The sequence below is a fragment of the Danio aesculapii genome, chromosome 9 (assembly GCF_903798145.1).
Source record: "Danio aesculapii chromosome 9, fDanAes4.1, whole genome shotgun sequence".
NCBI lineage: Eukaryota > Metazoa > Chordata > Actinopteri > Cypriniformes > Danionidae > Danio > Danio aesculapii.
The window spans coordinates 50,973,910-50,992,922 of NC_079443.1; the positions used below are offsets into that span (position 1 = coordinate 50,973,910).

Genomic DNA, 19,013 nt, shown 5'->3' on the forward strand with positions numbered 1-19,013 from the left:
CCTGTTGTATCGGATCATATCATATATCAATTCACGACTCCATTTCACAACTCAATTGGTACTCGCTGATCTGGCCTATCTCATGAACCGATCACAAGTGTTTGTTTTTATGACTTTACATAAGTTAGTAATATTTCTTACCATTTTTTTAATGTTTGTTTTATCTATTATTTTTCTATTATGTTTTGTAAAGCTGCTTTTGACCATTACATGTATGCAACATCTTTAATTCATTCGCTTAGGTAAGGTGAGATCTCATACTAGGGAAAATGTGCTTTATGCAATGGCTAAGTTCTATAAAGCCTAAAGCATCAGAATCGGTACTTGGTATCGGCCAATCAACATAACAAGGAATCAGTTCTCAGTATCGGCTGCTAAAATCCTGATAGGAGTATCCCTATTTTAAACTATATCATATCAAATCATATCATATCATGTCATATCATATCATGTCATGTCATGTCATATGTCATATCATATATCATATCATATGTCATGTCATATTATATCATATCATGTCATATCATGTCATATCATGTCATATATCATATCATATATCATATCATATATCATATCATATGTCATGTCATATCATATATCATGTCATATCATGTCATATATCATATCATATATCATATCATATGTCATGTCATATCATATATCATATCATATATCATATCATGTCATATCATATATCATATCATATCATATATCATATCATGTCATATCATGTCATATATCATATCATATATCATATCATATATCATATCATATGTCATGTCATATCATATATCATATCATGTCATATCATGTCATATATCATATCATATATCATACCATATGTCATATCATATCATATATCATATCATATGTCATATCATATCATATATCAAATCATATATCATGTCATATCATATCATATATCATATCATATATCATATCATATGTCATATCATATATCATATCATGTCATATCATGTCATATATCATATCATATATCATATCATATGTCATATCATATGTCATATCATATATCATATCATATATCATGTCATATCATATCATATCATATTTCATATCATATATCATCATATCATATATCATATCATATATATCATATATCATATCATATATCATGTCATATCATATCATATATCATCATATCATATATCATATCATATATCATATATCATGTCATATCATATCATATATCATATCATGTCATATCATGTCATATATCATATCATATATCATATCATATGTCATATCATATATCATATCATATATCATGTCATATCATATCATATCATATTTCATATCATATATCATCATATCATATATCATATCATATATATCATATATCATATCATATATCATATATCATGTCATATCATATCATATATCATCATATCATATATCATCATATCATATGTCATATCATATATCATATCATATATCATATCATATATCATGTCATATCATGTCACATCATATCATATATCATATTATATCATAATATCACAAATCATAAACAGTATATATATTATAAATGTAAATATCACAATATCTAGAATGTCTACAATATAAAAAAGTGTGTTTTTCCACATTAATGTGTTAATACATACATGCATGTGGCAAGACATTCCTCACTATTTAAAGCAGAAAGAGTTTATTAATTTCATCAATGTTTTGAATATAAAATGCAGAATATGACTGAATCGTCAGAGGAAAGTTTATGAAAGCATCATGAAAATTCAATCACATCTGACTCTCATTCCCACAGAGTTATTTGCATGCACTCATTTTTAGCACATAACCCGTTTACAAATTAATCTTACACCGTACAGTGGGATTATCAGTGCTGTGATTGTCAGATTTGATATTAAAAAACATTTCATAATCATCATTCTTCAGACGCTCCAGAGAAACGTCTCATGTGTTGTGGTTTCTTTAAAATGACATGCGTGGGCTGTTTTTGTGTCATGCAAATCCACAAATTATATTATAGTCATGAGTTTTTGGATCTAATTTTACTGAATCTCTCTTTCCAATTCCAGTTTGGACTAAATCAAACACTAATTGCCGCTCCCAATGTTGGATGCATACTGCGCAGTTGCACAAAAACTAGATCACTTTTGTTATGAAGCTACACTGGAAAAAGCCTGTCACAGCATGCAGTGTTATTATAAATAAATTACGCACATAAATTCTGAGCAATGCACCAAATTATCTTCTGGTCTACTAATTTTTCTCATCTCCTACGTTTGGGCTGCTAATCTGAAACATTCTGCATTCAAGGTCAGCTGAAAATGAAGTAAAATTCACTCATTTTAATGTTGCTAAATCTCAAGTTTTATATCTTTAAAGGGGAACTATTAGGCAAAAATGACTTTTATAAGGGGTTTAAGCGCAGTTGTGTGTCAACAGTGTGTGAATATATCCAGCCTCTAATGGTAAACATTAAATAATTATATTTGTTATAGTCACACTTGATAAAAACAGTCTGCAGAAACACTTTGATTGACATTTTCCCATTGTACGTGTCATCAGAGGGGGAAAGCCCCGCCCAATAGTGACCATCTCACCCTCATTAACATTAACAGCCCTGAGTGAGAAGCAGCCATCCATTATTAGAGTTTTGAGCTGCTGAAGATAATATCAGCGAGGATTATAAATGTGGAGTTTTAGGGTGCTTGTGAAATCGCAATTGGGCTCGGATCCATGCCAAATCTTTCGATCCAAGGTTGCCTGGATGAGGTGGTCTCAGCTCGATTGAAACGAACTCTGGAGCGGATTGATTTTAGTAAGAAAGCGAAAAGATCTAACGAACCAGGCTATATCACAGTGTATTATGGTTATGTAAAAGCCAAATATACAGCTTTAAGAAGAAAGAGGTATGAGTAGGATGTGATGCAATTCCTATCAGTAAACGTGCATTTCATGTCGAAAACGAAAGTGAAACCATGCCGAAACATTACTGAGAGCTGTTTATCTGGTAGGAAAATTGACTGAATTACCATCTGATCATTTTTCCATCTTTTAATTTGGGGTGTCAAAATTAATTGTTTCTCTGGTGCACCGTGATGCAGACGCGGACAATTCGGTACCGGTTATTATGTACTGACGTCATTTATCTCATATGTGCTATGTCGCTGTAGCTCAGTATGGCGAGGGAGGCGAGCGCGAGTATTTACAACGCTTACAACGCTCTACAACTACTTAAAAACACAGAAACTGTACAATTTCACTGCGTGTGTGTTTTCTGGACAGTTTTTCACTGACACTTACAGCAGAAGCCCCTATTTCACTGCAATTGACAGAATGTAAGTAAACTCCATTTCTCTCTCCCTCACTGTGGCCCATTTTACCTGCTGGCGTGACTTTTTCTCTCCTCTCGGCGGTTACAGCGATATTTCTGGATACAGGCACAAGCGCGTGTCTGCAGAGTTTTCACCACCGCGTCTTATCATGGATCAGCTGTGATTGCCGCTGCCTTTGATTAGTCACTCATCTGTGAAGAGCGCCAGCGCGTAAGAGCCAATCACAGCCCTTTCTGTTGAGCGTGTGACCAAGACAAGGCTCAGAAAGCGAGCGGGATATTTATGTTTGTTTATTTGCTATAAATGCTCGTGTTGTTTAAAGGTACAGTTTATATATCTGACTGTTTGTATTAAAAGACAATATTGTATTACAAATAGTATATAAATATATATATACATTTTAATACAAGAATTGCTGTGAAGAAAATATAAAACTGTGTATGGAAAGCATCGTCAATAGACTGTGATGCACTGAGATAATAAATTGAACCGAATCGATGGCATGATAATCGTAACCGAACCAAACCGTGAGACCAGTGAAGTTTACACCTCTAATTTTAATCTTACAATATTTTCTATTAGGCCTATTGTAGTCTCAGTTCATTTAATATTTCTCTCTACATTTTAAGCCTATAATGCATAATTGTAGCCAATGTTTTTTTAATAGATTGATTAATTCAATAGATAGATTTTTACAAAACTTGACAACTAAATTGAGGCTATGTATGAGAAAGTCTCTGACTTATATTTGGTAATGATGTCTTTGGGTGTCAAAATTAAAGCGCACCTTTTCATTTATAATGTCTTATTGCTTATCATCATACATTAAAATAACGACGTATGACAGCTGAGCGGAATCCGTGGAACTCTGAAAAATAAAGTGTGAAACTCTGACCAATGAGGAGGGTTTACTCGCACGTGACTTGTTTTAACTATTTTGGTTCGTTTAGAAACTTTGCCGTGTGAAAGCGAACCGCACAAAGAACAAAAATAAACATTTTAACAATTTTAATCCCTATTTCGGAACAAAACAATCGATCTACAGGTGTGAAAGCACCCTTAGATGAAGCACAAATGACAGGAGTCACCATTGACTGACAAAGTCTCACACACAGACACACACATTTTCAGTTTTTCACCCAGATAATGTTAGTCTTGTTTTTGAATCTGCCACTATGGTGATACATAGGCATGTGTAGCTCCACCCTCGACAATCTCATTTGAATTTAAAGCGACAGTCACCAAAATGGCACTATTTGGTTTAAAGCCTAAAAGGGGCAGTTTTTAGTCTGGTATTTTGAGTTGAAACTTCACATACACACTCTAGGGACATCAGATGTGCCTTATTTTACATCTTGTAAAAAGTGGCATAATAGGTCCCTTTTAAAAAAAGTTTATGCTAATGTTGCTAAATACCAAAAGTTTTCTGTTAAAAGAAGGTAGATAAGCAAAAAAATTTGTCTTGTTTTCAGGAATAATACACCAAAATTTAGTAAAAATGTAGTAAAAAAAAATAATCTGATAATGGGGTGAGTATATTATTTATAATAAATATATATATTTATTTATTTTATTAAATTTTTTTGACATAATTGTACATTATTTCTTAAAACAAGACAATATTTTTACTTTAACCTTTATTAAAACCCAAGTTTTAGATGAAATTTTTGACATTTTTAAAGTATTAGTCTGTTATGTCATGCTTAAAATCTGACACCACATAAACGTATCTTAAAAAGGGAAAATTTTCATTAATTATAAAGGCTTAACTTGGTTAATTAAGCAAGTTAGTGTAATTACGCAAATCATTGTATAATGATGGTTTGTTCTATAGGCAATCGAAACAAGTATTGCTTAAGGGGGCTAAAATATTGATTTTAAAATGATTAAAAAAAATTTAAATCTGCTTTTATTCTAGCCGAAATAAAACAAATAAGACTTTCTCCAGAAGAAAAAATATTATAGGACATACTGTGAAAAATTCCTTGCTCTGTTGAACATCATTTGGGAAATATTTAAGTGAGGTTTATTAATAAACTAATTTCGAGAGGATCACGTGCTTATGATTTATCACAGCCGGTCTCGTATTAAGCTAATCAGCATCATCCAATCATATGAGCCATAAGCTACTATAATAACTACAGTTTTCAGTCCACTTTATCTTCGTTTGGAAGAAACCCCCCTTCCTCCCCGTTCTCCTCCTTCACTATAGATCGGGCGGCACGGAGGCCCAGTGGTTAGCACTGTTAGCCCCACAGCAAGAACACTGCCAGCCCTGGTCCTGCCAGGTCGGTAGGTGTTTCTGTGAGGAGTTTGTATATTCTCCCCGTGTCCGCGTGTGTTTTCCTCGGGTTCTCCGGTTTCCTCCCACCATCCAAATATATACATCATGCATAACAATCAAGCATTTGTCTAGCCTCCTTTTTTCCTCACGTGTTCCCTTAGCTACTGCAGACGGGGAGTTCTGAGATCCACCGAGCTCAGGCTCCCCTCTCGCTCTGCAAACGGGAGGAAGCCCCGGGCTCGAGGATCCCTTGAGCTCGGGGCTCTCTCTCGGGACAGCATGCCAAACAAGCTTTTGATGAATCATCAGCTAAGTGTGAACTCTTGAAAAAAGAAAAAAAAAAAAATCACAGGAAGGTGAATAATTCTCAGATCAACTCTATACATAAAAGAAAAAAATGGACATTAGAAATTTATTTTGATACACAAATAAGAAAAAGAAATGACATAATATGGGATTAAATAATATAGATAATGAAAGAGGAATATATATATATATATATATAGTTAAAATATAAGAAAATACAAAACACAAGTGCACATTCATTCAGATGGTTTGCAGTAATATTTCTTACGAGTTCTCTTTCACTTTTTCACTCAATTCAGTTAAGTTCAATTCAAAAGAGCTTTATTAGCATGACTTGTTAGATATTGCCAAAGCATTGCGGATTACATAAACAATTGATAAAACTGTGATTAAATTAATATAAAATGATTTCATAATACATAAACACAATCATAAAACCTAAAAGAAAAAAATAAACAATCAGAAATTTTATTTGATACACAAATAAGAAAGAAAAAAGATGATTCAGATGGTTTACAGTAGAATTTCTGTCTCTCTGTCTCTCTCTCTCTCTCGCTCTGTCTCTCTCTCTGAGTGAGGCGTCTTCCTGTGCGACGGTCGCACACACACACACATGTAAACAACACACTGCTTGCGTAGTGCATGACTGTAGTCCTCTGCCGTGGCAAACTAGACACTGTCGAGGTTGACGACATTACAATGTGGCCCCCACCGAAAAGATGGGGCCCTCGATTCCAGTTGGACGCCAGAGGCAGGAAGGTACGTACACAAACACACGAATTGAATTTTATTTAAACATTGCAAATGGAGCGAAACAGTACGAGGTCCTCTGTGAGGAAGTCACAGGCTCAAATGTTTCTCCATTACTGCAGAAAAGGCAGGGAGAATGTTGAGAATGTGGTTTGGGCAAGTTGCACTCGTGCCTTTTCTTTTTTTTAACGTGGTGCTTTTGGATATCGAAAAAAGCTTCTGTTGTAGTCAAAGCAGTACTGAAAGAGGAGTGGATTTATGCACATGTACAGTTAAAGTCAGAATTATTAGCTCCTGTGAATTTTTTGCAAATATTTCCCAAATCATGTTTAACAGATTCAGGAATTTTTCACAGTATTTCCTGTAATATTTTTTCTTCTGGAGAAAGTTTTATTTGTTTTATTTTGGCTAAAATAAAACTTTAAAACTTTTTTACAGTTGTTTTGCCACAAATTTCAGAAGATGACCCAACTGGACTACATTATCTATAGATTTCATCCTTATTATGTACCACTTTTACAGACAATGTTTTTATACTTGACATTACTGTATGTAAGAAAGCCCAATCACAGCATAACAGCACACCAGTGTCTGGATTCACATTGACAGAAGGCTTCTTTCTGAGATTCTTGACTAATGAAAACACCACTGTGATGTAGAGGAGAACCTGTGGCCAAATCAGGGGCGTCGCTAGACCCAATTTACTGGGGCATGTGCCCCAGTAAAAATCTCCAGTGCCCCAGTAAATGCATTGAGATATGATTTGCTTCATAAGCAAGTGTATTAATTAAGAGTGGTAATTCTGAAATAAAGACGTTATTCTCTATGTGCAACCGAACCAACGCTGGTGAAAGCACCGTGTGTGCGCAGAGAACCTGTGCGCCTTTGTAACGGCCTTTTTTGTTTAGCTAGTCAACAAAACAAGTTTAAACAACATGACAGTGATCTTACTGAGCATGCCTCCTGATGTTTTTGTAAGAAGCAAAAGGGAGGAATGAGGAGGGATGAGGAGTCAGGGAGGTAAAGACTTAATAAACCTAATTCTCTGCCATGTGTCAAGTCTAAGACAACAGATAATTCTATAACACATCTTTTTTGTATTTTATTGAATTGTCAATAGAATTTCATTCAAATGAAATAAATATTTATGCAAAAGATTTCTTAAATGATCTTAGCATCACTCCAGTTGTGTCTAAACATTGTTTTCCAGTTACATTTAAGATTATTTAGAATAATAATTGTATAATATCAAGAATACTTTTATTTATAATAAATATTTATTAAAAAAAATATATATATATATAGTGTGTGTGTATATATATTGGGGGGGGGGGGAGGGGGGGGGGGGTGGCGGTGCCCCAGTAGAGCTTTATGTCTAGCAACGCCCCTGGGCCAAATCCACAACACCAGACTGATGGAAACACAGATCCCAAAATAGAAATCTGATATGGAAATTACATATGTGACATATTAGTTCATATGGATTTCACATATATAAAATATATATCAAACATGTCAAAATATTGTATGATATAGTTGAAAAATGTAAACAGTGATTTTTGCACTATTTTGACAAATTATTGACCATTAACGTTTTTTACAATCGTTTTGCCACAGATTTCAGAACCTGGTGTGAATTTTTTGAACACTGGAGAGTATGTTAAAAGTAGTGACTATTTAGAGTTTTAAAAATTAAGATTAGTAACTTACTTACCCTGATAAATAAGGGCTTACTTACTTACTTACTTACTTACTTACTTATTTACTTACTTACTTACATACTTACTTACTTACTTATTTACTTAAGTACTTACTTACTTACTTATTTACTTACGTACTTACTTACGTATTTACTTATTTACTTACGTTCTTTCTTACATACTTACTTACTTACTTATTTACTTACTTACTTACATACTTACTTATTTACTTACGTACTTACTTACGTATTTACTTATTTTCTTACGTTCTTTCTTACATACTTACTTACTTACTTATTTACTTACTTACTTACATACTTACTTATTTACTTACGTACTTACTTACGTATTTACTTATTTTCTTACGTTCTTTCTTACTTACATACTTACTTACTTACTTATTTACTTACTTACTGACTTATTTACTTACTTACTTACTGACTTATTTACTTACTTACTTACTGACTTATTTACTTATTTACGTACTTACGTACTTACTTACATACTTATTTACTTATGTACTTACATACTTACTTACTTACTTACTTTGTACACCTTTTCAACATAACACCATCAAGTTGATCTTCAAGACTTCTTTATAGAAATGAATGCAGCTTGCATGAGTTTTGAACACTGTAGAGTATGTTAAAAGTAGTGACTATTTAGAGTTTTTGAGATTAGTAACTTACTTACCCTGATAAATAAGGGCTTACTTACTTACTTACTTATTTACTTACTTACTTACTTATTTACTTACGTACTTACTTACTTACTTACTTACTTACTTACTTACCTACTTACTTACGTACTTACTTACTTACATACTTACTTACTTACTTACTTACTTATTTACTTACCCCCATATTTACTTACGTATTTACTTACATACTTACTTATTTACTTACGTACTTTCTTACTTACATTATACTTACTTCCTTATTTACTTACTTACTGACTTATTTACTTACTTACTTACTGACTTATTTACTTACTTATTTACTTACGTACTTACATACTTACTTACTTATTTACTTACTTACGTACTTACATACTTACTTACTTATTTACGTACTTACATACTTACTTACTTACTTACTTTGTACACCTTTTCAACATAACACCATCAAGTTGATCTTCAAGACTTCTTTATAGAAATGAACGCAGCTTGCATGAGTTTTGAACACTGTAGAGTATGTTAAAAGTAGTGACTATTTAGAGTTTTGTGTTTTAAAAATTGAGATTAGGGTTCTGAAATTTGTGGCAAAACAATTGAAAAAAACTGTAAGGTTGATATTATTAGACCCCTTAAGCAATTTTTTTTTCCCATTGTCTCCAGAACAAACCACTGTTACACAATGACTTGCCTAATTACCCTTACTTGCCTAATTAACCTAGTTAGGCATTTAAATGTCACTTTAAGCTGAATACTAGTATCTTGAAGAATATCTAGTCAAATATTATTTACTGTCATCATGACAAAGATAAAAGAAATCAGTTATTAGAGATGAGTTATTAAAACTATTATGTTTAGAAATGCGATCTCTCTGTTAAACAGAAATTGGGGGAAAATATACTAATAATTCAGGAGGGCGAATAATTCTGACTTCAATTGTATGTATGTGTGTGTTCAGATGTTGGCATGTGATATACAGTGGCTCTGATAGCTTGTGGGGGAGGCTCGCACTTTTCCTCTTCATTTGTTTTCTCTGCACATTCAGCATGGACAGCTGTATCGTGTCAAGCAGGGCTTGAGCACTGATTTGTGGGCTGCTTTTCTGAAGGTTTAAAAGCTCCGTTGGATTTTGTTAAACATCCTCGCTATTGTAAACCAACGGTTTCTTAGCTGGTTGTTCTTGTAGGCTCTGATGTTTATCGTGCAAAACTGACCTGTATTTGACCTAATTTACTTTCTTAAATCATTTTTATTTGTTTCAAGGTGTACGATATAGTGCGGAACGCTGGCTCAGTGGTTAGCACTGCCATCTCACAACAAGAAGATTGCTGGTTCGAGTCCCAGCTAGGCCAGTTGGCATTTCTGTGTGGAGTTTGCATGTTCTCCCTGTGTAGGCGGGGGTTTCCTCCGGGTGCTCCGGTTTCCCCCACAATCCAAACATATGTGCTATAGGTGAATTGAATAAACTAAATTGGCCGTAGTGTATGAGTGTGTGTGAATGCGAGAGTGTAGGTTTCCCAGTTCTGGGATGCGGCTGGAAAGGCATCTGCTACGTAAAAAATATGCTGGAATAGTTGGCGGTTCATTTCACTGTGGTGACCCCTGATAAATAAGGGCTTAAACCGAAGGAAAATTAATGAATAATATAATAATTAACCAAAATCTGATGATGTCTAGATCTGTGTTTTATCCTCGATATGGACTGTATTTGGGGGGGGGGGGGGGTTGTATTAAAAATCAGTTCCTGCTTTAAGTATTTTTTTCTGGATTTTAAGCGCTAACCTGAATGGTGTTGCTTTTATTCGTTGAATCTTCTGGAAAACGGCTTGTTGATCTAGTTGACTTAATTTACCTCCTTAAAATGTGTTATTAGTTTAATTGTGCAGGCTGTTCCCAATATAATTTTTATTATTTTATCATTTTAATCAGCTAGAACTGCATTTAAGTCCTTGATATGTACCGAACACCTCTTTTTTGTATTTTCCTAGTAGATAAAAAAAGTTCCTGCCTTACATTTTTCTGTATTTTACCTCCTGACATGAATGATGTTGCTGTTTTGTTGAATCTTCTGGAAAGTGCCTTGTTAATCTAGTTGACTTAATTCACTTTCTTAAAATATTGTATTAGTTTAATGGTCAAGCTGTTCCCAATATGATTTTTTTTTATCAAAATCTGGAGATGTCACCTAGAAGAGTGCTCGATGTACTAAACACTTTTTTTGTCCTGGTGGATAAAATCAGTTCCCGCCTTAAATCTTTGTGTTGCTTTATTTGTTGAATGTCGCTGAAAATGGCTTGTTGATTTAATTGACTTAATTCACTTTTTTAAAAACCTTTTATTAGTTTTATGGTGCAGGCTGCTCCAAATATAATATTTAACCACATCTGGTGATATTATTGGTGGCAATAATAACCTAGTGGTTATGTGTGCTGACGTACTATATAGTGCCAAAGTGTTCACGGCTACCTAAGTTTATTCCTCTCTCCACTGTCCCATCAAATAATGGTGAAAAAACCCTTAATACCCACTTACTTACTTAATTACTTACTTATTTACTTACTTACTTACATACTTACTTACTTACTTACTTATTTACTTATCTACTTACTTACTTACATACTTACTTATTTACTTACTTACTTATTTACTTATTTACTTACTTACATATTTACTTACTTACTTACTTACTTACTTACATACTTACTTACTTACTTACTTATTTACTTACATACTTACTTATTTACTTATGTACTTACTTACTTATTTACTTATTTACTTACATACTTACTTATTTACTTACTTACTTATTTACTTATTTACTTACTTACATATTTACTTACTTACTTACTTACTTACTTACATACTTACTTACTTACTTACTTATTTACTTACTTACATACTTACTTATTTACTTATGTACTTACTTACTTATTTACTTATTTACTTACATACTTACTTATTTACTTACATACTTATTTACTTATTTACTTACTTACATACTTACTTGTTTACTTATTTACTTACTTACATACTTACTTGTTTACTTATTTACTTACTTACATACTTACTTATTTACTTATTTACTTACATACTTACTTATTTACTTATTTACTTACGTACTTACTTACATACTTACTTATTTACTTATGTACTTACTTACTGTACTTACTTACATACTTACTTACTTACTTACTTAATTACCTACTTATTTACTTACTTACGTACTTACTTACTTACATACTTACTTACTTACTTACTTAATTACTTACTTACTTATTTACGTACTTACTTACATACTTACTTACTTACTTACTTACTTACTCCCAGGGCCTTTATATCAAAGTTGATATTTAGCCACACCATGTTGGTGTTTCATAACATCTAATTAACATCTGAAAGACCAGAACATACACACATAAACTATGGACAATTTAGCTTACCCAATTCACCTATAGCTCATGTCTTTGGACAAAACCGAAGGGAAACCGGAGCACCCGGAGGAAACCCACGTGAACACGGGGAGAACATGCAAACTCCACACAGAAATGCCAACTGGCCCAGCTGGGACTCGAACCAGTGACCTTCTTGCTGTGAGGTGACCTAGAACTGTATTTTAGTCCTCGATATGTACTGAACACCACTTATTTGTAGTTAAATAAAATAATTTCTGCCATAAATATTTGCCACCCCAGGCTCATTGGGAAGATGTGCCCAGGGCTACATTTTTGAGAAGCTTGAAATATGTGCTTGTGGGTACATATGGCTGCATTTTTTGTGTACAATGAATTTTTATTGGTTTCACGGTGTATAATATAATATTTTAGTGAAATCTGATTGTCACCTAGAACTACATTTTATCCTCGATGTATTGTTTTTTTTTGTAATAAAAATCGGTTTCTGCCTAAATTTTTTTCCGTCTGGATTTTCACCGCTAACATGAATTAACTTGTTTTTATTTGTTGATCTACTTGACTTAATGTACTTCCTTAAAGCATTTTTATTGGTTTTATGGTGTATAATATAATATTTTAGTGAAATCTGATGATTCCACCAGGAACTTTATTTTATCCTCGACATGAACTGTATGTTTTTTGTATTTGTATGTGTTTTAACTGCTATTGCTGAATACTGAATTATGTTGCTTTTTGTTGAATGTCTCTAAGTATGGCATGTTGATCTAGTTGGCTTAATTCACTTTCTTAAAACATTTTATTACGTTTTAGGGTGCAGGCTGTTCCAAAAATAATATATAATCAAAATCTGGTGCTGTTGTTGGTGCAACTAGCCTAGTGGTGCTGATGTATAGCGTCAAAGTGTTCACGACAGTGATCAGGGTGAGTTTATTCCTGTCTCCCTCTCCACTGTCCCATCAAATAATGGTAAACAACCCTTACTTACTTACTTCCTTACTATCTCCCAGGGACGTTTTTTGTGTAAAATAAATTCTTATTGGTTTCATAGTGTATAATATATTTTAGCGAAATCTGATTATGTCAGAAGAAAAAAATATTAATATTAAAGGACATACTGTGAAAAATTCCCTGCTCTGTTAAACATTGTTTAGGAAATATTTTTAGTATCACTGATGGATAAATTAAATTATGAAACTGACACCTTGCCTTATAGTCCGATTTCTCTTGGCACTCCTTTATCTAAATATAATGTAACTTGCTTCACCTCTAAATCAACTTTCATGTTACTCTTCAGCTGTCAGGATTGTCCTAAAATTGCTCTAATTCGTTTTAATACACTTTTAATGAATTTTATTTGCACAGTATTCTGAAGTATACAAATTTACTTTCATTATCTTTTATCTAATGCTAGAGAAACAACTTTTCCCCTCCTTTTATTGCAGTGATATTTAAAGGGAATGTACCAAGCTCATTTAGCCTAATCTCATATTTATCTTGAGTACCTACTGTGTCTTTTTTCCTGAACGACTTTAGTTTTTAAAATACTTTAAGACAAAGTTACAGCTTTTCGATTAACACACATGCCTTCCCGGGAGAAGTGCCCATAAAACGATTACCACCTTGATTAGGTAAACAAGAGCCAGGTTTGAATTTTTTTGTGTGAAACTAATAAGTAAGATGGCGACAGAGTGGCTCATTGGTTTGCACTGTCGCCTCACAGCAAGAAGGTCACTTCCCGGGTCAGGTCCCAGCTGGGCTAGTTGCCATCTCTGTGTGGAGTTTGCATGTTCTCCCTGTGTTGGCGTGGGTTTCCCTTGGGTGCTCTTGGGTTTCCCCAACAGTCCAAACTAAATCAGTTTGAATTGAATAAACTAAATCGGTTATAGTTAGGCCCACACAAAATCTGCGCGTGCAGAATTTCCGCAGAATTCCACAGATTTTTTGCCCATCGTTGATTCTGTTTATTTACTTGAGTAAATGTGTGTAAATCTACATTTATTCAGTTTGTAAATTAATTACAGTATTATTATTAACCTATATGAAATGTTCATCTGATTTATGAACAATGCAGTTTATAAAGTAATATTTTCTGTCGTTTAGTAGAGATATTATAAGAGAGACTTGCTTTGTTTACCAAATAAAGGGAATCTAATTGGATTTGCATTTAAAACATTAAATAAAAGTTAAAAGATATTATTTTTTATTTCACATATTAAGGTTTTAGTTATGATACTCCCAAAATCATTCTGCAGAAATCCGCAGATTTTTACCAAAATTCTCTGCTCAAATAGCAAAAAATGTCCACAGATTCCATCTGGCCCTAGTCATAGTGTATGAGTGTGTGTGTGAATGAGTGTGTATGGGTGTTTCCCAGTACTGGGTTGCGACTGGAAGCATATGTAAAACATATGCTGGAATAGTTGACGATTCATTCCGCTGTGGTGACCTCTAAAATAGAGGCTAAGCCGAAGGAAAATGAAAGAATGAAGTTGCTGTGTAACGTTTTTTCCACTTCTAATAAGGTTAGAAGCATGGAGGCCGATAGATTGTTTTACATAAGCACAGTATTTTTGTCCAGCACATTGCATTTGTTGAAAATACCCCACGTTTTCACCAGTTTATTTCTTTTTAATTGTTGTATTAAGAACATGTGCATGCATTCGTGCTATTTGTGTGAGCCTCTTTTATGGTGTAGGTTTGACATTTGATAGATGACTGTCTAAAATGTGGAGCCGGTGATTCCCTGAATTTAAATTGCAGTGCTCTATATAATTGAGTACACCCCATTTTGAGGATGAATATTTTTATCCATTTCTCAGAGAATATAGGTAATATTTTGGTGCATTTGAACAAAACAGATTTATTAAACAGATACATTTATTAAAATAATATTTTATTCACAGAATATTCAAAAATTAGTTCATAAACAGTACTTATGTTCCCCCATGCCCATTGATATCTAAGTTGATATTTAAGCCGCATCATATTGGTGTTTCATAACATTTAATTTTTACGAGGTGGGTCGTTAGCCCAACTTGGAGGACACTCATACACTAAGGACAATTTAGTTCACCCAGTTCACCTATGCCTCATGTCCTTGGACTGTGAGGGAAACCGGAGCACCCGGAGGAAAACCCACACCAACACGGGGAGAACATGCAAACTCCACTCAGAAATGCCAACTGACACAGCTGGGGCTCGAACCAGCGACCTTCTTGCTGTGAGGTGACAGAGCTACCCACTGCACCACCATGCCGCCAATCAATGCACATTAGTTAATGAAAATAAAGTCATTTGTTATGAGTTCTTATTAACTCACAGCGTGTTAGCTAATGTTAACAAGCACAACTTTGGATGTTACTAATGCATTAGTCGAACAATTAATAAATGCTGCTATATTTCATTCCTATTTATAAATACATCAACTAATGGACCATTACTTAAAATTGCTATTCAATTTGATTAACAGAAATTGTCTATACTGCAAGGGCGAAAGCATTTTGCCTGTCCTTTCTCTTTCTCTGTCCTCCTGCTTAATTCTGCACTCTGACCCTGTGCTTTCGCTGATTCAGCCCTTTCTGTTACCTCTTTTGCTTGTGACATGCTGGCATTACTCACACAAACACGTACACAGCAGAGCGTAAGGTGGCAGCAGGTCACCGTCATGACCCTGATTATCCTTTGAGCGCAGAAAACCACGTTATTTTCCCCCATTCCGCCCACGTGACAATTTAAAACACGTCCATATCTATTTGTGTGTTTTGAAAACATCCCAAAGCATCACATTACAGCTGAAGTTAAGCGCCATGCACTGAAAAAAAAGGGTTTTTGGATTTACAACATTATTTTATGGCAAGTTTATTTATTTAGAACATTTCGTACACATTGGTAACTCAAAGTGCCTTATATAAACAGGAATAAAAGAGACAAGAATAAGAAAATAAAAAACAAAGAATGAAAATGATTAAAAACAGATTAAAATGTGTTAAACAGCTTTTAAAGGAATAAAAAAGAAAGAAAGGGACGTTGCACAGTACTCATTCAGTAAAGGCACAGCTAAACAGATGTGTTTCAGTCTGGATTTGAATGTACCTCAAGTTGGAGCACATCTGATCATTTCTGGGAGCTGATTCCAGCAGCGGGGGGCGCTATCAGTAGCTGAAGGCAGATTCACTCTGCTTTGACTCTTGAAATATCTAATTTACTTGATCCTAAAGATCTGAGTGATCTATTAGGTTTGTATTCAGTGAGCAAATCTGTAATGTATTGAGCTCCTAGCCCATTTAGTAATTTATAGACAAGTAATAATACTTTAAAATCGGGCTGGGCGATATTGCAAAAACAATTATCACAATATCATGTTTCATATCATTCGATATCGATAATTATTGAGTATTTTTTAACAGTACATGTAGGAAAATTTTGATTTTTTTATTTAACTAATTATTTGAATTTACGAACATTACAAAGGCAAATAAGTTTTAATTGACAAAAACAAAAATATTTAATCAATATATAATAAAATCCACATAGAGTAAGGTTAAAGAGACTCTTAAACTTGATAAATAAAATGTTACAAAGTGTGTGCAATGGTAAAATGTAAATAATGAACTTAGTCCCTTTATTAATCCGGGGTCGCCACAGCGGAATGAACCACCAACTTATTCAGTATATGTTTTACACTGCGGATGCCGTTCCAGCTGCAACCCATCACTTGGAAACATCCATACACACTCTCATTCACACACATACACTACAGAAAATTTTGCCTTCCCAATTCCCCTATGCCAGGGGCCTCATGTATCAATGCTGCGTACCACAAAAACTTTGCATACGCCAGGTTTCACTCTCACATTTGATGAAATTAACGTTGATGAAATTAACGTTGGTCCACGCCAACTTCATGTCTGGCGCATGTGTATTTCTTGTGTGTGTTTGTTTTATTTCCATTGGCGACTCCTAGAGGCAATTGTGTTAAATTGCTCACTACAAAGTATCTTTGAGCCGTGCAATGCCAGCTGTATGGGACGGGATCATCCGCATGTCTAGCAGGTATAAGGTTTCCATATCATGCAGTTGAACTGCGGTAAAGTTAGTTTGACGTTTGACATTTATTAGACATTCGATTTCAAACCAATTAAATTCTTTGCTCCTGTTATAGTTTGAGCCAAAAATAGGTCAGATAGGCATAAATATGTGCCCTTGATGTTGCACAAGGCTTAATTTCTCCATTAAAAAAATATTTACCATACGAATGAATTAAACAATTCAACCATATGAAATTATACTATAAAACCAGTACCAAAACGTTCAGAAAAACATCCTGCTTATTGTACAAGACTCTGTTTTTGTAATTAGCACTTTATTTATTTTAGAATATTTAAAAAATATCTTTTAATGTAAAAATTGTAAACGTCAATTAAACTTTGACACCATGTGAGATAAAATATTCAAATCAACTCTAAAATTGTGTGTCGCTCACAATTGAAGCAACTCTCTCCTCAAAGGGTGTTAGTTCAGCATCCCTTGTTCCCCCGCCTGTTTGGTCCCTATTTTGACGGTGCGCCGCTGTTCTCCTCTTAACACCTGCACCTTAACATTGGAACATTTAACTCACTCACAGTGTGATGTTCAGACCCTACTGCGTTAACCGCGTCAGCTAAACTCTCCCACTCTATTTTTTTCGTTTGTTATTAATTCCGGAGGACAAACTTGCAAATAACACTGTTTATCTCCGGTCTACCTCCGATAGGAGCACCTCCAATTCATTTTCTGTGAAGTTTCTCTTCTTGCTTGCTTACTTTTGCCATTGCTTTTTCGTTTGGTTTTGCCAAAGTAGAGTCATTACCATATTTATAAAGGGGAGGTGGCAGGGAGGGGTTTTGCGCTCGTGCACGTTCGCCAAGTTTCACGTCAATTTGGATGTATAAAGAGAATATGCGTGGGATTCCACTGCGTACGCACATTTACAGCTTTGTGCGTATGCAATGTTTTAGTATGAATTCAACACAAGTCTTTGTACATGAGGCCCCAGGTCTTTGGACTTGTGGGGGAAACCGGAGCACCCGGAGGAAACCCATGCAAACACAGGAAGAACATGCAAACTCCACACAGAAATGCCAACTGACCCAGCCGAGGCTCGAACCAGCGACCTTCTTGTTGTGAGGCAATTGTGCTACCCACTGCACCCCTGTGCTGCCCCAAATGCTAAACAATCAAGGCAAACTTTAAAATTATGATAATCAAATCTGAGCTGTCAAGTAAAGGAACCAGCCATCATTATTCAAATACACACTGAACATTACAAACTGTGAAGTTGAATGACTACATTACGCACTATGCTAAAAACTCTTTCAGATGGGGAGCTAGTGGCTGGGATGCACAAGAAAGAAAACCAAAAAGCCACTGTAGAGACATCCTTACATCCTTTTTATTTACAATCTCCTCACTGCTGCTTTACGGCACTCATTTTTAGCGTGTGTTGTTATTCTGACCAGAAGTGACAAGTGCGTGCACGTGGATTCCTTGACCATTTACAATGGACTTTGCTCCCGCGCTCTTGTAACT

General features: G+C 34.4%; 1 protein-coding gene across 3 annotated transcripts in view; it reads left to right on the top strand.

The window, feature by feature from the left end:
* Positions 1 to 19,013, top strand: part of LOC130235370 (RNA-binding motif, single-stranded-interacting protein 1) — a 185,659-nt gene that overhangs the window by 16,712 nt on the left and 149,934 nt on the right. The window contains exon 1 of one of the 3 annotated variants that reach the window (XM_056465946.1): positions 6,603 to 6,669. The exons of the other annotated variants lie outside the window; for them this stretch is intronic. Within the exon in view, the coding sequence (XP_056321921.1) occupies positions 6,610 to 6,669 (60 nt within the window). The 5' untranslated portion in view covers positions 6,603 to 6,609. Of the gene's footprint in view, positions 1 to 6,602; positions 6,670 to 19,013 lie in introns of those variants that run through there. 3 annotated transcript variants of the gene reach the window in all.